Source organism: Photinus pyralis, unplaced genomic scaffold (genome assembly GCF_008802855.1).
Source record: "Photinus pyralis isolate 1611_PpyrPB1 unplaced genomic scaffold, Ppyr1.3 Ppyr1.4_LG1, whole genome shotgun sequence".
Classification (NCBI taxonomy): domain Eukaryota; kingdom Metazoa; phylum Arthropoda; class Insecta; order Coleoptera; family Lampyridae; genus Photinus; species Photinus pyralis.
This window is the reverse complement of record NW_022170249.1, coordinates 68,799,395-68,822,897: the sequence shown is the minus strand read 5'-3', so window position 1 is coordinate 68,822,897 and position 23,503 is coordinate 68,799,395. Positions and strand designations below refer to the sequence as shown.

General features: G+C 35.3%; 1 protein-coding gene across 1 annotated transcript in view; it reads right to left on the bottom strand.

The window, feature by feature from the left end:
- The window catches only part of LOC116166322 (hemicentin-1-like), a 50,916-nt gene extending 36,245 nt beyond the window's left edge, over positions 1 to 14,671 (bottom strand). Inside the window, exons 1-5 of the mRNA XM_031481256.1 lie at positions 14,486 to 14,671; positions 4,129 to 4,273; positions 3,742 to 3,953; positions 3,581 to 3,694; positions 3,326 to 3,529 (exon numbers count right to left, since the gene is read on the bottom strand). Of these exons, the coding sequence (XP_031337116.1) occupies positions 3,326 to 3,529; positions 3,581 to 3,694; positions 3,742 to 3,953; positions 4,129 to 4,273; positions 14,486 to 14,537 (727 nt within the window). The 5' untranslated portion in view covers positions 14,538 to 14,671. The remainder of the gene's footprint in view (positions 1 to 3,325; positions 3,530 to 3,580; positions 3,695 to 3,741; positions 3,954 to 4,128; positions 4,274 to 14,485) is intronic.
- Positions 14,672 to 23,503: the final 8,832 nt, after the last annotated feature.

Here is a 23,503-nt window from a genome sequence, read left to right as displayed (position 1 = left end):
AAATTTGGTATGGGGAATCGAAAACGTCCTATTTTGGTTTTAAGATCCATAACGGCTTAAAAATTTTTTCATTCGCATCCGAAATTACATGACTCACCAGCAGGCCGGAGACACTTTGTGAAATGTGATCCGAAGGACCAAACTTCAAGTGTTTTTGTTTGAAGTGATTTAAAAAAACTAAGTATGTACACAACAAATTTCGTGGAATTCTCTCCATTTTCGTTGCCCGGCCAAGAATTGCAGTGGAATTTTTTTGCGAATTTTCAAAAACTAATTTTAGATTCGTCATTTTTATGTTCAAAAACCGCCATATACCAAATTTCGTCGAAATCAGAATTGTTTTCGCACTTCCATTTAGGGGTGCGCCCTTTCGTTGTAGGCAGTTTTTCTAATTCTTATGGTTGCTGACAAATTAAAGAAGAAATGCAAATTTCACCACTTTTTTTAGGGTGGCTGCCAAACGAAACACGTTGGACCCTCGATTTATTAGGCAAAGGCGCTTGCTTTGATCCTCTCTACCACATTTTTTTTTACATACTTACATGTAACACCCTGTATAAAAATTCGTATACGTAACAAGTTTTATTTGCGGACACATTAAACATTAGTCTGCGAACAGTTACTTTTTCTTCACGAATTTCTACATCGGACAAACCTCTAGAAAGTCCTAAAAAACAAGGTTAATGTCAGGAACCCGTTAGGGATATTGATGGTTTCACACAAGTAACGATTCGGAACTTCATCTACGACATGATCCAACACAGTAAGTAGACCAATCAAATTACGGTTTAGGCTGGATGTTGTAATTTCACCAACGAAATCGAGTGTACTCTATGTAAAAAATCCGCTGAATCCGAAAATCATAGTCCCCCTGGCCGGGAACTCCCGGAAGCAAATTTCCGTTCCCTGTACAAGATGGTGATCGGTTGCACGAACTCGTATAGGATATGGAAGAAGGGAATATTTTCATCATATTTGCTGCAATCCGTTATGAATTAATTTAGTTAAGTTAGTTTATCTGTGCTTTGCTAGTAGCTACTTTCGGATTAGGAATTTTTATTTGCCATGTGTGAAGACGCAAATGGTACAAGTGTGTTCCCCGTGTTTAGTATATTTGATAAACATTGTCAAATTATAAAAGAATGTGAAGAAGGTAGAAAGAAAAATGTAGAACTGCCAATGAAATTTTTTTTAAATTATATACGGAAGCTATGAAGTTTGTGAATATTTTAAGCAAGAAAAATGTCACAGGAGAGCACCGTTCGAAAACATTCCTATTCAAAAACTTAGTCTGCCCATTCAGTGCGGCAATGCTGCTAGTGTTACACAATACAATACAATCTCTTCAGACGAAATTTACTTCCTCTCTTAAATCTTTAAACTTTTTTTAAATGTTCGAAATATTCTATATATTATTTAAATAAAATCAATTGATACTAAAAAAAAAATTACATTAATATTTGTGTATCAGTTTACGTTTGTATTCTAGGTTCTAACCTTACGCTTCAATCCTTTTGCAAGTTTTAAAAGAAAAAGACATATTTAATGGGTCCAAAAGTACCTTAAAAAAAGTTGTGGTGAATATTGGTTGCCACTATCAAAAAGATAATCCAAGAAAAGGTTTAATGAAGTTACCCAATATTGCACTACCAAGGGTCCATTTTTTAGATGCGTATGTAATAGTTTACATAATAAGTCATGAAAGCGGTCGTTTACATGACGTGGAGGCTTATTGAAAAGTACGATCAGTGTCATTTTTAATGCAGTTTATGCTTTGTAATTTTCAACTATACAGTCTTTATAGGTACAAAAGCAAGTATCAGTGAAGAAGAGTATCTACGCGAGACATTGTTATAATGTAGCCGAAGCTGCGGCTCCGTAGTGCACTATTCGCTCCCCACAAAGTCAAGAAAGAGGTACGAAAAGGCGTACAAACCTTTCAATGACTGGGGCAAAACTAAAGGAATAATTACTTCCACACATATTCTATTAATTGTTGGTAATTAAAAAACCATTATCCCTTGTGTAGGTATATTAATATTTAAAAATATATATTTTTGTATTCTTATCGAAGAAATTTTATGACCAGTATTTACCATAGTTTTCTGGAATCCAAGTTTATGTCATTTCATAAAGAATTACTGTAGCTAGCGAAATTCATACTTAAGTTTCCTATGAACTTTCGTGTGTGTCTGTTTTTTACTCAATATAAAAAGTTAAAGGTAGTCGTTATTGAATTGACCAGTGCAAATTACCCGGTTTTCATTTTGTAAGAATTTCCGTTGCGGTGGATTCCTTGAGCAAACCAACGGATGACAGGTAAAAATAAAAAAGAAATTGAACCGATTGAGCTAGATATTTTTGTGCGACAGTTTCCTGATTGCAATTCTCATTTTTTTTATTAAACCAAGGTCAATAGGTAATTAACAAAGTGTAGCCGAGTATTAATATTGATAACCTAGATACCTTTGTCACCCGTCAGTGGGACAATTTAGTAAACCCCCGCGGCAATTAGGCAAGTTCCCGCAACTACCCTGAATTAAGGTCTTTTGCGAAAAAAATCATGAAATTTAAGTTAGGACGTATGATTCCATATTACGTGAATTGGCGCCCAACGTGGGGCAATTTAGGAAACCCCCGCAGCACCCATCAAGCTTTTCCGTAACTAACGAAGCATTAATGGTCATTGTAGTACAATACTTTTCAGAGATCAGTACTTTTTATTGTAGCGATAAGGCCCGTAACCTATTAAAGTTATTTTGATATTTGGACACACAGCACAACGAATTGTATAATTAACAAATTTGTTTATAATTAAATTCACATGACTTTATAAAAACAACTCTTATTCATTTCTAATTACTACATAAGTAACCTATGTTAGCTTGATTTTAGTTAGACTAGATTTTAGTTAGACATAGGTTTCTATACAAAAAAATGGCGTGGGGTGCTACTTTGACATTGCATTCGATAAAGAATACAAGATTTATTATTTAGCCATTTAGAAGGCTCGCGTACATTTAAATACAATATTTGTAATTGAAAATTATGCAATCCGGTCTCCGTAAACGTACCTTGAAGATACCGCATTCAAATTTTGTCTGTTCCAGTATTCAATTTGCAAAAAGACATAAAATCTGTTCGTGATATAAAAAAAATTACATAAGACAATAGCTCAACATTTTCCGTAATTTAAAAGAAATGGAAAGGAAAATTTATACTTTATATTCAAGAGACATCCACGAAATAAAAAAAATCATCCCCGCGGTTTATACCGACAAATAAAGAAATACCGTTTAAATAATTAAATGGAATAAGGACTTACAATTCAGATCGAGACGCATTGAGGTAGAAATAGGAGCAACGAAATCATTGTTGGAAGCTTGACAAGTTAATATTGTGTGAAAATGCTTTCTTTGTAGTTTTTCCATATGAAGTATGTTGCGTACTGTATTATTTGACAAATTTTCGCTGGAATCATCTAAAAGGGCGTTCTCCTGCCACCAAGTTACTTTGGGTATTGGCAGACCTAGAATTTAATAGAAAGTCGATCAATGCCAAAACGAAAGCCGCTCAATACCTCCAGTAGCAATACATGTAAGGGAGATTACGTCCCCTTCAATGTAAGGACCAAGAACGTAATTAGTAACTTTATTTCCCTTTTCATTTAATACCATCACACTACTCGGTGGAACTGAAAGTAGATTAGTTAACTTAGGCTTCCACTATCGCGGCACTTACCGATCACTGTCAAATTTAATCTTGAATTTCGCGTGGGTGACTGCTTAAAGTCAACCCTGCAATTATAAAATCCCTCATCTTTCAGTAGAACGTTGTTTATTGTCAACTTCGCCGGATCCTCATAAAAACGAAAGTAAGCACGGTCTCCCAGGATTAACTCATCCGACCAATGTTTACCTTGTTCTAATACAGAATTATCTCGGGAATCGAAACTGAGACAAGAAAAAGCAATCAAACTTGTTATTTCTCCCGTAGCCGTTTCGCGTGTAGTAACAACTCGAGCTAATTTGGAGAAAATAGATTGCCCTGTATTTATTTATAAGCATTGGTGACATCGCCGACGATCCGTGCAAATTTATTAAGAAACCTAGCAGAAAAAAAACTTACGTGTATATCGGTTTCATTAGTCTACCCTCGTTATCTTCCTTAAACCAAATAACGATGTGTATTTTGTCAGCCGAAAACGACGGCGTTATATCACAAGGTAACTTGGCCACGTTGCCTTGAACTGCTACAATGGAACTCGTCTTGTCTATAAAAAAGAAACACAAATCAAACATCGAGTTGTACAGCAGGTGTGAGAGAACCTGATTTACATTGAGATTTATGAATCTAGTTTTATACCAATTATTAGATGCATATTTTTACCATACGATTTGACAATTTGATCGACTGGGGTTTACAGGAATGGGGTGTTTGTATCGACTACATTATGTTAATCAGAGATGATTCCTCAACATAGAGAGGAAGTTGTTCAATCAGATGGCATAATTAATATTACCTTTAGAAGTAAATATGTAAAGTTTATGTAGAATAATGGTGCCTACCTCATAGGTTTCATTTTTATGATGGCCTCTAAGGACCACATTCAATTTTTAATTCGAAATTCCACCACCAGATTAAGAAAAAATGTAATATGCTCTTTCAAGGGACTTCGTACATTTTACATTTATGGCGCATTAATACATTATTTTCACTGAAAAAATGTAATGGAATTAATTCGTAATTTGACTCCTGTAGGAATCTGGAATTAATCTCAATTTCTATCAGGAGAGAGTGGTAGTTTCGGAGACGTCATGTTTGTTGACATTCCCACCAGTATAATTACCATCACCATTACATTCCCACTTTCCTCCAAATACTATATAAACAGAAACCGAACTCGAAAGGGGGTCTTAGAATCGTTGCCGTATTCCTAAGTATATTCCTGTTCCCTGGTTAAAGTAGCGATTGTAGATCGTGCTCTGACAATAATTTACCTGTCCCTCCATTAAAGTAGAGGTGTCGGTTGTAATATCGCGCTCTCCCCAGTTACCTTCCGCGTAGCGTGTCGCTAAAAAATTTTGCTTTTTCTACTTTAAAGTCATTTGGATATTTCTTTTTCCTTAAGTGTTGATTACAATTTCAGTATTCCGAGTTGCTCGACGCGACAAACGTTTTTCTCGAATTTATATGCCGCGCTATTACTTCCTATCTTTTGTTTTGTGTTATATTCGATTGCAGATTATTGGCAAAAAGCGCCCTTCTGAGCTTGCGACCCGTTAATTCAAAGGTCAAACATTTTATTTCGTCCGATGTTTGTGGATAAAAACAGAGGCCGACCAGACTACTTTTCTTGCCGCCTGTCACTTTATCAGTCGCACCTGTCACTTTACAGACCGCACCTATCACATTTCTAAATGTCTATAATGACTCCTGTTACGACTCGCAGATTGACATTGATCAAAAGTTCTGTATGAAAATTGAAATTTTATATTAAAATATGATTTTTTTTCTTCATTAAAGGCCCTAACGGGATCAAGCCCATGATAGCCCTACCTGTTTAACAAAAGGAGATAACACTGGCCACATAGACTTCACGCAAAGGGGCCTGTCCATGCGACTTACACAGACAACACAATGCACTAGACCACGGTTCGGTAATTTGGTACTATAACAAAGGACAAGACACGAGGAGCGAAAAAATTAGGAGTTGTAAATTAAATATTGATCTGAGTTTGTCTCAAGAAGTGTATTATACCATCGAACACATTTTTGTCATTGGCAGCCAAAAGAGTAACGATGTCGGTGGGTAGTTGGAGTCCCATTCTCACCAGTTTTGCAATCAGTATGTCTGTCTGCATTTGGTTAAGTTGACATCCAAAAAATATATGATTTCGGGTAATAGTTATTTACATAAAGGCAGGAAAATGACACAGGAAAGATTGAAGTGCGAGGCCCATTTGGGGCCGAGTCCTTTAATTTCTGGGTCAAGTAATGTCGTTTTACTGACGAGTTTTGTATTAAATTTTACCCAATCGTATTTTAATATACAATTTCAATGTTTATATAGAACTTTTGTTAATGTCATTCTGTGAGTGATGACAGGAGCCATAGATAGACATTTAGCAATGTTACAGGTGCGACCGGAAAAGTGCTGGTGCGGCCGGTAAAGTGACAGGTGCAGCCAGAAAAGTGACAAGCGGCAGGAAACGTAGTCTGCTCTGCCTTTGTCATGAAAACCAAAACCTGACAGAAAGTAGGCATGAAAATGAAGGTTTCAGGACGATTTTGGGTAATATAATACAAAACTCGTTAGTAATATGACACTACTTGACTCGGAAATTAAAGTACTCGGTCGCAAAGCGGCCTCGTACTGCAATATTTCACCAGTAATGTGACATTTTCCTAACTTATGTATATAACTATTTTCTACCCCTATATTTTAATTGATATATTAAACATTTGCTACCTGTACTTAATTAATTAGTTTCGACAGTTGCGGGGGATGATTACGTTTTTTAGTAAATTGTTTTACCTTTTTAAAGAAAATCATAGTGATAATGAAGTAGAAAATTTAACCCCACCGGAAATTGTGGAGCATGCCATACAAAATTTACTATCGGCGAAATATTTAAAAACGTATGAGAAATTTTACACAAATTTTATCTTTATCTCTCTCCCCCTCCCCCCTCATTATTTGCATTTCAATTTCCTTTTTCCGGTATCATTCCTTTCTAGTAAAAGCACGTCTTTCATCGGCATGTTGAAACCAGAGTGCAGAATTTCTATGTAAGTCTAATTGCATCAATCACTGCCTATGGTTTCTGGCGCTTTTGTTGTGCACGCTATTACGTATTCAGTGGAGTGGAAACAAATGCATTCGGTAAACAGACCATTGATGGCTTTTAAAGTATGGTTTATTGCGTCCGATTAAAATGAAAGAATTGCCTGCACCTGAAAACAGTTTAAAAATTATTTTTGAAATTGTAAAAAAGGATGTAGTGCCTTATGTGGCTTATGTATAATGTATATGTGTATATACTAATTTTTCGATGTGATAGGGGATGTTTTTTAAGGGGCGAAAGGATTTTTTTAATGGCAACTACTAGTATTCATTCCATATTACTAAAAAGTACACTACTTCTTTGGATATGAATATTACAGTTTAGAATATGTAATAAAAATGGTTATATATATATATATATATATATATATATATGATATGCTACTGTCTTGCAGGTGAACATTTTGAACGTTCATTGCGTTCAAAACCACTTTACTGCTAATTTCGTTTTGTCTCCAAAGATTAATAAGAAACGTACACGTTCATTTGTTTTATATTGATGTAGAATATCTGGGTTAATGTTATAGATCTAATAATAATAAATTTTTTTGAAAAATTTTCTTGAATAATTTTATATAATCGAAAAGAGAAAAACAATCTCTATCAAATGAGTCTATAATGAAAGGGTGCACTGCCATTTAAAAAAATTCAATTGCTTTTCGTTACTCATTTGTTTTCTGAAATAAAAACAACTGAATGCTACCTTATTATGGGAAATAAAATGTTAAACAACTTTCATATAGAAAAATTTTGTATACATCCGATATTTACCGAGATATATTATGTATACTATATTCCATACATAATGGATAGGTATATATAACCGTCGTGCCTTTTGAACTACCCTTTATAAATAAATTCCCAATCTTCACATATTGTAATTTTTTAAGTACAGTGTTTAGACGTAGCGATACAAAACTGAACGTTTCAAATTTCATGACTTCAATCTGTATATTATAAATTATTAGGATTACATGGGTTTCGCTTATTTGAAGACGCTATGTAATATAATGGATTCTGTCCGTAATTAATTATAAAATACTTTGGGTTGCAAAGCATTACTGGGGTATTAATTGGAATATATTTTGCAGGTTGCATTACTAGCTTATCGTAACATCCTTGTACACACATAGCGTGACCAAAATCACAAAGTTCTATGTATTAATTAATAATCATGCCATTTATGAAAATAATTTGCATAAATTATTTTGCTGATAAGAATGATAACAGCTTATAAAAATAAAGGGGTGGAAAAAATAGTGTAGTAATAAATTTCTTGATATAACATGGGAGAAGAAATTGCACTTTGGTGTGATAAATGGTACGATTATGTAATGTTGTGAAGGCCATTTAATTTATGTCACCCCTACTAGACAAATAGATTCAAGCACGAAGGCTAATATGTTTCATGAGCAAATTAGAGAAACTGGAAGCATTTACTACGGATTGAAAAGTTAGGTACATCACAGTGAGGGATGTTAAACGTCGCGGTTTTTTAGTCACTTAAACAAATATAATTTACAAATGTAGCGTTACAATTTAGTGAACTCCTTTTCCTGTAACTTCATGATGTCGGATATCGATTACGAACCGAATATGATTTTAATATTGACATCCCTCTTTACGACTGTAGCGAAGAAGTGCGTTTATATTCAGTTTACGACGAATAAAATTTGCGCTTATAATTTAAACACAGAAAATTAATTTGGCGTGTAGTAAAAAAACAAGTGTAATTAATTCTGTTGAAGTACGTACATAATAAAAAAGGTAGTAATAAAACGCAACCCTTGCAAAATACAAACTAAAATAATAGAATTGAATTTTTTATTACGTCCACTACGAAAAGAATTAGGTTCACATAACTGTACACAAGAATCACAGAATGTGGGGAATTTTGCTGTTACTGAATATATTCCAACTCTCGCTTTAATTCTACTGTCCTGAGGCACTAGAACCGTGAAGAGCCACTTTGAGAGGAGGTTCTAAAAATTGTTGCGCAAGGGGATATCCAAAGACTCCGTTTCGTGTAAAATGTGTTTAGTTTGGTAAATTGGAGAAATGTGTCACAACTTGATTTTAGATTAACTGCAGTACAACAACCACATGGAAATAAAAGAACATCTGAATGTTGCAAATAAGATTTTTCTGTCGAACTGCTTCAGGAACTACTTACGTTATAATAGTGCTGAGGATATTTTGTTTTTAGGTAGATACCTATATCGGAGAAAAGCAATTTTCAAGACAAGATGCATTATCTATATAAACTAAGCAAAATCGATTTCCAGCAACATTCACTTAGGAAAAGAGTAAATTGCAGCACTGAAAGCGCGAAATGATTTTATTTTATATACTGAATCTATTGTACACTATGTTACCTGCTTGTTCTAAAGCTCGATTTTTCATCTTAACGATACATTTATCTGATAGATAACTTCCATGGAAACCATTGTGTTAATAGGCATCTATAAAGAATCACACTCTCCGTATTGTACTGCATGGCATAAAATATAACTGTGATTGTTAGGATTTCTTTATACCTGTAATTTGTCAGGTTGTTTATCAACGATCATAGATTAATCTGATGTTTTTACTCTGGAAATTAACATTTTTAGTATGTTTTCACGCTTGGCCCGTGAAATAAACTTGAGTCAAAACGTCTCTTTTTCTGGACGCACCTCAGCACCCCGAAATATTCACTCCGGAATCGTTGTTGTAAGTCCTCGCGCAATTTTTGTTTTCGAAATCGATGTTCTGCCAACTGCATCGCAGTCCGGCATCCCACTCGGCTCTTTTAAGGAACACGTTCGGGATTAGCATTACCAATTCATTGAGATCGTTAGATACATAGGTAAGAGGCTTTGCATTAGCAATCGCCCCGCACTCAGAAATGAGGGTGAATAAATATTCGTAGTTCACCTTACGCAAAATATGTTTGACGATGTAAGATCTAAGAGAGGGCGGTAGCTTTGGCGCATGAATTCAGGAATAAAAGTTGTCACCAGTTTTCCCACCATTTATTCCCACTTCCTTCTGAAATGGTATATAAACCAGAAAGAGGATCTTTTTGAGATACCTGCACGAAATCGGGTGCAATCGTAGGAACACGCCCCCGATACCGATCTCATTATTACTAATTCGCCACTTGTAGGGCCGGAAAAACGAGCTCGTGATGTGCGAGATACCTGTCCGGTTATTATCAACCTCAGCACGATCGTGTGAGAGGCCGACGGCCGTTCGAAACAGGAGACGAGAACTTCAATAAAACTGCTACACCCAACTTTTACGTCTTACGACATTTTCACTCGAACTCGGCTTCTCGGATTTTCTGACTATTGACGAACAATACAAAACTCTAAGCTTTCAACGAACAGCACCCCGGTCTCGAAATTGACAAAAAGTCCAGTTTTTAGACCAACTTCAGTATTTAACGTGCCTCTTCTACTTCCAAAATTCGAAAAACTTCCTCCAATTAACAAACATGACAACCAATCACAACTTCATTTCTTGACGCTCCTTTAAATCCCGTATCAAAATTTTACGCGGAATGTTCTTATCTCAGATAACAATTTTTTACGAAAAGTACGCAGTTTTTTCCCGGTAAAATTCATTCTTAGCGCTAACAAATTACATCACCCTTTTAATAAAAATAGTCTTAAGTGCCCATAAATTTAATCAGAACTGTCACTTACATGTTTTAACCAAAGAAAATTAATAAACTATGAATTGACCTATATTTAACAATTCGACGAAATAATCTTTTACAAAGAAAAACTACAACCATTTGAATCAAAAGTATTGTAACTATCTGATTCGGTGTGATATTATTTTTATTTTTTATCCCTCTTGTTCTGGCCGTCAACAGGGTTGCGCCCAATTACTGAATAACTCGCATAATGCGTTATAGAGGTGCCCCAGAAGGTCTTATATACTTCTCCGGTAGGTATTTACCTTACGAATTAGGAAAACTGCAGGAAAACTAATTCGGATTAGCCGGCAAAATGCTCGCAACCGAGTTTGTTGCACATTTTATAAAAATGAGGTAAATACAAACTTTAATTTCATTAAGGTGATACTAAACTGCGTAATTTATATGGTATGGTAGGTCAACAGACAGTAGTATCTACTTGTTTACGTTTTAGTGATCACCTTACGCATTAAATAGTTCTAATTCGTAATGTCGTTGAAGGTTTTATAAAAAAACCTAAACACTGAAGGCTTGTCAGATGGATTTGATGCACCGCTAGTTTCGTGAGATTTAAACGTTAATACATAAACAGTAAATTAATATGCATTTCGGTTGCCCCTGAATATTGATATGCTCCAAACTAAAAGCCCTACACTTTAAATATTACATTATGTTGCTGTAATTGGTTTTGTGAAGGTTTGGTTAAACATTTGCGGCCGCAATTTTAGCTTATGCGTCATTTGTGGTTAACAGGAAGCAACGGAAAGCAAAAGAAGCGAAACTATTGACTTAACGTGAATTTATTACCTCACAGTATTGCATCTCTAGCTAAAACGAAGCATCTACCAATTGCAGGCGATTTGTTCTGCGGAATTAGTGAATCAATTCGAAGCCGTTAACCTTTGCTATGTTATCCAAACTAAAACCCAACGTTTAGTGGCTGAAGTTACAATTTCCTTTACTTTTTTTACGTTTTGAACATTTAAAAAGCTCTGAATATTCAATGAATCTTGATATTCTATTCTATATGAATCTAAATTTCGTTACTCTGTACATAGATATTCTTTCGAGTATTATGAAACTGATGAACTAATTATCGCTTAAGTATCCGTAAATGTTTTAGTAGAATAATCAAACACAAAGGAGGTAATTTCGAGGAAAGAAAAAAAAGCAGGAAACTATCCTTTGTCACGATGAAATATTTATCAGTTCATACATATTTTCAGATTGTTAGACGGGTAACTTTAAAAATTAAGTGCAGTTCACAATTGGCCTCGTTCCAACTTTAACACCAGGGTACAATGGGAGAGCTCTGAAAGTAACGCTGTTATGTTTGTACTTTATTAGTAGAATCTCACTTCCAAAACTTCTACATAGTTTGTAAGGTGCAAGTAAATTACACTATTTAGTACAAAAAAAGAGTTTCCCAACTGAGTGCTAAAATTTTACTTTGTGTACTTCTAGATTAGATAAGTTTCGTCTCTATTTAATCGTGTGTTATCTAAGTTAACTTCGTTGATGAATTAGATAATATAATAATATAATATAAGGAATCGGATTATTGGTTCATTTTATCCAACAGATAAATATTGGAAATACGGCAAGGGTTCTCTGTTTCAGTTTCGTTCTCAGAGGTGTAACCTGGAGTACTCTCAACCGACTAGGAAGACTATGATTGGCAAAATTCGTTGAAACCTTTCATTAGGGTACCATGAAGAATAAAAACAGCCCCCCCCCCCCACACTTTTGATCAGGGGCCAGACATGCGAGAAAGCAGAAATGGAAGATAGAGGACTGGGAATAGGAGAGTAGCCAACAATTACGCAGATGTAGTTAAGATAAATAGTGAACATACCGATGTTCTCAAGAAGCTGCGGGAAGTGAACATGCAAGGTACAAAGTACAAGGTATAACTAACACTAACACAATCCAGATTGAAATGAGGGATCTATAGGGGATAACCACAAGTGAGGGAGTGGTGGAAGCAATACGGACAAGATACCCAGAGGCGGAATCTCTGGTCAAACGAATGGTAGGATGCGGACTTGAAGGATTAGAATGGGATATAGTGGGCGATATGATCAAATATATTTTCAACGGTTCATCGATTAATGTTACTGTCTACTATCGAAACAACCCGAAGAGGAAGCAAATATATTAACAAGTTAAAAAGTCATTATGCAAACATTAATGACGAGAGCGTATTTTCCTCCTAATAATATTAATGCTTATAAATTCAAGCAAAATTTAAAAAGAAATCAAATCAGTTTCGTAACAAATGCCAGGACCAGGAAAAAATACCGGTAGGCACGAGATCCTTATCCCATTCTCTTTCAAATGAGCCGCCTATCATCGAAGTCTATACAGTTTAATAAAAAATAGTGGAGCGTATACAAATACATACAAATTTTGATATGGGCATTAGTTTTACTTTTATTCGAAGTGTCTGCATATGGAACTTTTTATAAATGCTTTCGGAAATAGCATTGCGCATTGTCTACATTAGAAATTTCATTGTATACCTTCATAAATAAAACATACAGCATGCGTTAACAGTGATTTTGAAACCGGTATTAGTTTTAGTTTCATTCAAGGTGCCTACATATGATATTTCGTTTAACTGCCTTCATAAATAAGAAAGTTGCCATTGCGCATTCGCAAAACCAAATTTTAAAACTGGTGTTAGATTTGCTTGTATTCCAAGTCCCTATGTATTAAATTTCATTTAAATGCCTTCATAAATAAGAAAGTTGGCATTGCGCATGCGCAAAACATTTTGAAAATGTCGTTAATTTTACTTATATTCGTAGTGTTTACATATAAAGTTTCGTTTAAATATCTTCATAAATAAAAAACTTAGCATCGCACATGCGTAAAACCAAATTTTTTACACTGCGCATGCGCAAAACACGGAATCCTTGGACCAAGCCCTTTCAAATTAGTCCTATATCTCCAAAATCGGTTCAACGGTTTAGCAGGAGTACGTGTGACGGACGGACATCAAAGTGCAGCCAATAGCAATTTTTCACTTTTAGGAAAATACGCTGAAAATCAGTAAACAACCTGACAGTGAAGTTGAAGCAATATGGGACGACTTTTTCAAAGAAGTTTAGGAAAAATTGGAAACCGAGGGCGAAGAGAGTGATTATTTTGAAAACAACGTACGAGCACTTATGGGTCACTCTCCACAACAAGTCGCATACGTGGTAATACAGGAGCGCTACGCGGAGGACTTGTTACATACGGTGCGATTGAGGGTCGAATGGGTGGAGTGTAGAGTGCGGGCGAACACAAAACTCAGAAAATGCTACAGATGCTGGGGTCGAAGCGCAATATGTCTAAATTGTGGAAGAACACAAAGTGGTGAGCTGTAAACATTTTAAAATAAAGGTGTCCTATCTATGATATACAGAGTGTTCCGCAAAGAAAGGGACTACGTGTTCCTTAGGTGATTCGATGTGAACATGTCTTCATGGATGCGCAAGTATTATCATAATTCAATATTAATTTCTATATGTTATATCGGGTTAGGTGAAAGAGCAGCACATGGCATACATGTCATTGCTGAACCTCGCCCATTCCTAGTGAATAAAGGCATTTATTATTACAATTGTCCAAAGCGCCCACCATCACGTAAACGAAACGAGCATCAATGACACACTATCAACTTGATGTGGTCATCAAGGGCTGTGTGGCGCAGTGGAGTTGATGCTCGACTGCTGTATCAAGGGTTCCTGGTTCGGATCTTGGCTGGGGGCATCGATTTTGTAAATGTATAGTGAGTCTCGATAACCGTACATTTGCAGACATTTTCGACTCGAATTCACCTAAGAAACACGTAGTAAAATTTTGTCCCTTTTCTCCCGTCGTGAATCCATTTTCTGCTTTTCGATAGAAGCCGATGCAAGTGCATGAAACGCCAATGGAAAATGGAGATAATTAATTCCACTTACCTGACAGTGATTCCGAACGAGAGCGAGTTCGAATATTTCTCATACGGCTCATCGCTCCTTATGCTTTATGCCTCAGCAACACGCACTCTTTGTCCATACCCTACCCTACTCGCGTAATTAATCGCCACACTCCGCATTGTCATTTGCCTTTGCAACACAATGGATGTCAGAACGAGGACCATGACGTGCAGTGATGTTGCGACACTACGTCTCTGCCTCCTAGGCATGCTACTTCCCATTCTACTCAACGATTGTGTGACTGGGGAATTAGCCCTCGACGCTACATGAGAGAAAACAAGTGTGAGTTGTGAACACAAACCACATGGTGGCGAAAGAGGCAGACGCGCAATTCAAGGGTACGTGACTGGTACCATAGAGTAAACAACGTTTAGAGAAACCGCGCTGTGTAAATTTTTGTCGGCTAGGGACAGGGACCCGGATCGGACCAAAAAAGAACCGAAAACCGGACCGAAACCGGTATTTTTTTCTGGACCGAAAACCGAACCGAAACCGTTATTCCTTCAGAAATGGAAACGTATTGAGAACCGTCTACATTGTGATTGGATATTATTATAACATGTGTGCGTCACGAATTTAAAAAAGGGGTTATATTATTGAAAGAAATGTTTAAATACCTAGCTACATAATGGGGGTCCTAAATATTTATTAATTGGAGACATAAAACCCAGATATTCGCAATATTCGGACCTTTTATCATATATATATATATCATAGTCTAAATCTGTGCCTATATTGACGACAAATCGAGCAAAAATCTACGTTGCAGTTAAATTTTCCAATCTGTGGTTGTATCTAGAAACTAAGACGTACATATTTACATCGATTATTTTGATGTACCGTTCTGTTTAGCAATTCAAAAAATTAACAATTATACATAAGATTTTGTAGGCAGGCATATTTTAAAAACAAAAAAAATCTTTTAAGTTACATGGTTGCACAATAATTAAAACGCGATGTCTTTCGTACCGTCTTTCGTGATACTTGTAAACTTCGTTGGTACACCATTATTTATTGAGTAGGTATTCTGGATATATCTGCGTGTCAACAAACTTTAATTTTACGTGCTTCATCTTCATTTGTATATTTTTTGACTTATTATGTTGTGTTCTTGATTTGTGCCATATAAGGATTTTAATTAAGACCTCCGCCATCATGTCTTAAGAATACAAGTTCAAAATTACATTTTTTTAAATTTCTTGTGAAAGACAGTCAACGAATGGAAAAGTGGCTCGAATCAGTTGGACACAGGAGGTTGCTGGGTTAGTAACTTAAAATTATAATTATATCATGATAGGTCTAACTTACGGTTACTCACTTTAATTATGGGGTTATTGTAGAATACCTGTCAGAGCAGTGACAGCATTTAAAAATATGCGAGCGACATGGATTTTAGTCATGAGACACATAAGCTTCTGAATAAAATCACAATTGCTTTGAGGTGGAACGAAACAACAACAGCCTGCACTAGTACTTTAACCTCGACTTTAACACTAAGTTAGCTACCTGACTACGAGTATATTACAAATATCACGGAATTAATCAACATCGACACCAATACTGAAATTGCTAATGCAAACTTTTAAAGATAAGGAAACTGATCGTAAAGAAACGTCAGTAAGTAGATTATCAATATCCATAATATGAACTTCTCACTATTATTTTTATGAACAGCCTATAGCCCTAAAGGTGTTAACACCAACAAGAAATTTCGCTGGGCCAAAACGAGATTTGTTTCTTTCTCGGTTTCGTTATTAGCCACCAAATACATCAAAATGTTGCACCGATATTTCCCACCCATCTACATCATCCACGCGATACGAGATTGACTTTTCTGCGTTGGAGTCCTCCAAGGATCGATCCAGCAGATGCATTCCGTGTAGAACACTTAGAAAAAATGCTACATCTTAAAATTAAAACTAAAAATCTCAATAGTGCCCAACGTCAAAATAATAGATTAAGGTTGAAAGGTTGTTAGCTGCTTTGACAAATTTCATCTTCTCTATTCATCGCATCATTGCTTTGTCAAAGGAAAATTTACGGTTAGCGGTCTATTCAACTCTATTAAGAGTCTATTTTGATATGTCCAAGGTTCAACCACCACCTACTAAACCGGATAATAGGGAATTACGTATTGGAAATGTTCATGGCTGGATCACATTGTAATTTGTTCTGCGCGATTGTGATTTATTGTAATATTTATATTGTTAGTCCAATTTATACTGTTTCTATCTCCTTACATTTTATTTTATTTATATATCTACTTGACGATCCAATAGTGCCTACTTACCTAATCGATATGGAAATAAATGAAATGAGAATTTTTGGTAAAAAATAGTTTTTTGTGTAATTTGTCGTTTGGTATGAAATAATCCATGAAAAATTTTATAAAAGAACGATTTAAGAAGTGTTTGTTACGCATAATTAACGAAGTAAATATGACTGTTTGGTAATTGGCTACCGTTCCCATTTGTATTCTGTGTCAAGATGAATCCAACGATAACGATATACCATACTTCTATTAATCGAGTAACTTATTTACAATTGAAACTTTTTAACATTTTTTAAGGTACCTATTCGGTATTCTTAGCGCCAAAAGATGATACGGATATAATCCAACTTAATAATATTTTTATGATTGATAAGGTAAATTTCAGATAAAAAGAATGAAATCAGCTGGTACCTCATCGTGAATGAACTTACTCATACTATAAATATGTAGTGGTTTCGAATTACTACACTGGAGTACAGTTACAGTTGCAACTTTCATGAATGATGACATAATTTCAATATTTCATTTAAAGCTCAGCTTTGAAATAACTTAAGCTCTTCTTAAAGGCTCCTATAGACTGATATAACAGATTCGTACTTTTATTCCCCTTTCCAAAAAAGTATGGTTACATTTGAACGACACTTTTTACAACTGGGTGGCATTCCCAGATTATGATTATTATTATTATTATGACTTGAAGAAAGCATGCGACACACACCGTAATATCACCGTTCAACATTATTTTTGACTGGTATTAAACGTATTCTTCTCCAATAGTTCCAATTCTTCTTAGGGCAACAGTCAGAAGTTTGCACCAGTTGGCAATAATTTTACTGAGATGAGTTACTATCACCTGCGGTGAACCGCAAGGATCAGTATTTGGGCCTATATTTTTTTTATTAATGGCTTCTTGTTCTGAGCATTTGTAGAACGGATAAAAGCACTTGCAAATGATGCCACTTTTTCGTATGCAAGTAGAAACATAATGGCACGATCTGAACAAACTATGCTTATGGTTCAACTACAACAGTCGATCAATATCCTTATTTTTCACTTTCTCAAATCAATAAATGTGTTCACAAGCTCCTCATTAACATGATGTAGCTTTACTAAATCTTTTCAATACGTTGTTCTTTACGATGTATTAGAACAATTATTATTAATAACTAGAGGGTTAAATTTAACAAAAGCGTTCACTCAATTTTACCTTCTTAATGATTTTATAAAAGATGTGTATTCCTTTGCCCTAAATGTATTACTACAGTTCCCGCAGAGAGGAAATCTGCGAAATCAACATCTGCGTATCGTTATTATTACGAAATTGCTTAATTCCTGTAGCGGAAGATAACGATTTTGCCTATTAAAAAATCCTTTCTGTGTTTTCTTTTCTATTGTTAACTTTGTTTGCTTGTTGCGAGAAGATCTACTTATAACTCAGTAACACATTAAGCAAAAAAAAAGGTTTTACTATTCTATTTATGTTACCATCAGAGTAAAAAGTTTAGCCATTTCACTTGAAAGGGATCTTTCTTACTCTAATAATATTAGGAAATTAAAGAACATATAAAACTATAGTGCTTACCTACAATGAATAGTGATTACGATTAAATTTGTCCTACAAAAATCTACCTAAGATATTCATGTAAACGTCTAAACTTCAAAACTAGGTGACTAGATTTTATACACATGGGAGTTAAGGTAAATTATCTGAAATTGTACTTTATGTAATATGTAGGGAAATTGTAATTAATTAAAAGAATCTCTACGCTAGATCAATAATTTAGTGTCACTTAGCTGCCTCCTACACGTTACATTTGTCTCTGATCCCCGTTCGTTTCTCTCTCCTTATGTAATCGAAACACATACTTAGTTACTTCAATCACAATGACAAAAAAACGCAAAAAATTTAAATGCATTGGTATCTTCCGCCCTAATTGAAACTATATCGATATATTTATATAATTTACACAAAAATTGGCCATTTGTATGTATGAGAATGTTAAGAAATACATTCTTGCGATGTTTATCAATTTTGTCGATCGTTAATGATCACTTTAAGTACGCTTATAAATTATTATGGGCGATACATCAAAACTTTCTTCCAATAATGGTAATCTCAGAATTCCTGTCTTGACTTTTAAATAGCCAGAAAAAGAAATATTGTATTCATAACGCTTATTTATTATTGTATTTATTTGGGCTTTTAACCTTGTGCTTTTCATCAAAAGAAAATTTATGCCGCACATTGCATTTGTTAATTGTATTTTCGTTATTAACTCTTAGTCAAATATTTAATGGACACAAATTCTACAACTTCGTTTAGATATCTGTTTACGGTTTCATATTTCAGATCGAGGCATGGAACCCTTGTTAGTAACCAATCCGTGTAACATTTGCATTATATCACTGTGCATGTAAGGTGAGTTAACTACCGAATGTCACGCATTAACAGGCGGAAAATAAGGCAAATCACGAATTCGGTATGATTTCTTATGCTCTACATAACTAAATACACAATCCTGTTTGAAATATGCGTATCCCTCTGAAATCAAACTGCCCATTTTTGGGAGACATCGTTGAATAGGTACATTCAAAGCCTATATAAACATAGAAATTTGCTTGTTAGCCTTTCTCCAAAGACTGCTTGTTAAGTTCACATAAAGAAGTGTGTGCATTCGCACATAGCATAGCATAAAAGTTATAGTGTTATGTTTGCACCCAGACGCAGCCGTCATATTTTCGTTATTGGCCAAGAACTGCGCACTTTCAACGACAAATACACCTAGTATTCTATAGTTTTTACTAGCAATCCCCTGCAGCTTGTAGCGCCGGTATTATTGTCGATATGAAAAAAGCACGAAGTATTTGACATAATAGGTTTTCTTGTTGCAATTAATAATTTTATAGGAGTAGTTGCAGTATATTTATCGTTGAGTGTACATTTTAACTAAGGCCGATTGGTACTAAAAAACAAAACGAGATGAATTCACTTTGTGCTCCTATTTACTGCAATATAAATTAGTTACGTTCTGTATTAAAAGTCGTAGCATTAGACAGAAGCGAGCAATTAGTATGCATCAGTAACTTAATCAGTTAATCACAATCGATTCGGATACTGACAGTGGTAGTGACAATTAATTACGGGAACGCTATAATTAGCTTTCTATAACTACGGCGCAATGTGCAATTAGTTACCATACATAAATTGAATAGTTTACCAAAGAATGTGAATTTCTACGCCATAAACAGGTGTTTTTGAAATTGCTATAACTCTTGAAAGTGCAGTCACCGTAGGCAATAGGTTTCATGTGTGATGATATACGCCACTACACTTGCATGCATGAATTATGATTCCTTAAAGAAAAGCTGCTGCAATATACCTTTTTTATTTCCCTATACTTCTTCCCCTATGAATCTCTTTCAAAGGCGCAATCGTTTTTAATTTCATTCAAACGGCACGAAACGACTTGTAGGTATTGCGTTTAAACGGAAATCCCTATTTGCACAAGATCCCAGATACAAAGGTTTTCGTGCACGCTGACATGAGAACATGTCGGATACATTTATACCTTCGTATCATTGGGACTATTATTAGCTGACTGATTTTATCGTGCGTCACTTGTTCTTTTATAGCCAGATTGCTAAAGTTTACTCATTCTGTAATTGTTAGTGGTAAATTGTAGTCTAAACATAATATCAATTCGCATAGCTTGACAAGTGGAATAAAATAATTGTATCAATCCTAGCCCTCAAAAGCTGACCAGGACCCTAAAAATAAGAAAATAGAAATAGTGGCAGAACAAACCATTACAAGCGTTTAGGGGAGTCGATGGTGTCAATCAGCAATGGTGTAAAATACTATTAGTTTTTAGTACTTGTCCTTCTATCATTGGATTCCTAATGAAACAAAGAATCTTTACAGGGAAGTCGAAAAGATGAAAGTATAATATTTTATCGCGATGTGTGTACCAGGCTGGGAGGTTTTTCCATAACAGTACATGTTAAATTGGACGATCTTTAAATGGATATATCTGCCTGGAGCAGCCTACGCCGAGGGTTCTAATACAACTTGCCGGAATTTTCCGATGCTGCTGTTAAAACAAACGTCCGTTTGAGAAAGGAGACGTATTTGATTGGTTGAACGAATAAAGATGATCGCGTTAACCTTATAACCATTTTGTAGGTGATGTTTGTAAAATTAAGAAAGTAGGGACGAGTTAGAGAGCGTTGGGATTACGTAAAAGTTGTATTGCCCCATGATAGTTTCTTTTTGCGGAATACGCACAGTAACTATTGAAATTCAAAAATGGTTGAAAAAAGACACGTGTCCTCTACCATTTATCTTGTATACGTGTTGAATGTATTTCGGTTGTCCTGCGTTTTAAATGAAAAATGACTGCAACGTGATTTTCGTACTCCGGTAGACTTCACCAGCGTAAGTGTCTTATTTCTTACGTTGAATCCATTACGACACTGCTTCCAAATCAAGGGGCATTTCATACACCTCTCTGTTTTACAACACGTGTTTAGCTAGATGTTCAGGGCGGAGTAATGTTTACAAGATTCTGTTAAGTCTTTAATTTTTCTGAGTAGCTATTGAGTAAGTTAAATAGAGGAAGGGTACCCACATCCAAAGACTGACGATTTCCAAAAAGTAAGGTTAAATTTAAAAAAAATAATTCATTTAAGTTATACTAGGCTAATTATAACTAAGATTTCCGAGCCTTCGATTAGGGTCTATTATAATGAAATTTCTTTTGTAATTGTCTTTTTGAAAAAATGAATTTGGAATTTCGTCGGGTTGTAGAAATAATTAATCCTGAAAATCAGAAAATTGAATCCGTCTTCTGCGAAAATACCTCATCCGACCAAGCTTTCTGGCGGTTGACGGAAACGTCAGCTCGTTGGAATCGCATATTAAGGGATAATTTCGTCGCGTTGTTAATGGAAGCGTTTTTTGGACTCAAAGGTCGTTCTTTTACTAATGTATTATTTTTCCTGGTTACTTTCCCAACAATTGTAACTGTCGATTTAGATATCGAAGGAGAAGTTCAAAAACGGAACGTAAAGTGCCGGTGAGAGAAGTGTGGCGCAATTCAGTTAAAGCTGAACTGTGGTGGTAAGGGTCCCTGGTTCGGGCATGGATATTTGGGTTGTTAGAGCAACCTTGGCGGAAACCCCGCCCACTCAAAAATAAAGGCAAAATAAAATATAAATTTAATTTTCATCCCTTCGCCATCCTCTAGTATAGATGTAAACTATTGCTGTTATTATCTTAGTATAGATTTCTTATTACAATAGTTCTTTGCTTCGCCGACGGAGGTCGTGCAGATGTTGTCCATCCACCTCTAATTGTATGCCTTCTTGTTCTTTCTTTTTACGCATCCGCCGTACTTCTTCCTCTTCAGTGAAGTTTCTGCCTTCGTGTTGCTTACATGCATTTTTCTTCGGTACGTCATTACGTAGTTAAGCTAAGTTCAATTATTGAGTATTAATTATGGTTTAGCATTAGATTCAGTGTCAGACGTTAGAATCGTTTATGTAATATTTTATGTGCCGCGCTAGTCACGGCCCCATATTTGTTTGTTTTTTTGCGTTGTTCCCTGTTTTCTAAATTTTATTGTCTGAAGGAAAAAGCGAAAAAAAGGTAGAAATTCTTGTAGCAATTGTCAAATGACGACTGTGATTCAGAATTCAGAAATTTTAGTGGTGTTAAAACCACCTGGTGGCACGGAACTGTTTAGATCAAGCTAAAGCTAAGATAGTCAGGAATCACAAACACAAATATTAAAAACAATTGTTTTCTGTTATAGATTGGCAGAAAGCGCCCTGCTTGAGCTCAACAAGCCCGTTGCGACCTGTAGTTCAAAAGGTAATTTTTATTTTTCGACGACTCCTTGACGCAACGTTTGATACATACATCTTTTCGATACAATCGAATTGTAACTATAACATTTACTTGATATTCACTTAAAAATTATAGCTCCTTTGATTTCTGCGAAAGCCTGTTTTGATATTAATATTTTTCCGACTACGTGTTAATCCCCTTTTTACTAAGAATTAATTTAAATACTGGCATTGCAGATCTATACGGGGTGTCAATTTTAAAACTTGCAATCGGCCATATTTTCCAAACTAAAGAAGATATTGAAAATCGCGCAAAACCGTTTCGAAGGTATCGAGGGGGAACCAAAATGACGTTATGAGTGACAACCCCCCACTCCCCTTCACCGCCCTCTTCAAAAATCCTAAATAGCAACCCCATACTAGTGACACATCGTTGGAAAGCTACTGAAAAATGCTTTCTAGTGGTACCCATAAAGTCAATATTCATTAAGACAATTTAACAAACATTTTATAATTAACAAAAAAACTAAATGTTGACATTGAGGGATTTATGGCAAATTGGCCAAGAACTTCAACCTGAGCTGCTTCATTAAGCCATCTTGGTTGCTTTCTTTTTTTATTGATAACAGATCCCGTTTCTTCGAATTTAGCGCCCAAATCTTGAACATAGGAATGGCTAAATTTTTATTTTCTTTTGTTAATTATTAAATTTAATGTGTTCTATTTGTAATATTTTTAAAATCATCCATTAAATTACCCTCGATTGTGACGTCAATTGTTTATGTTTTATTCCTATCAAGTATTTTATTTCTTTTGCTTATCAAGACCAGAACAAGGATCTCTATGTCTGCCTTGTTTCGCCCTTTTTGGTAGGTACCTTG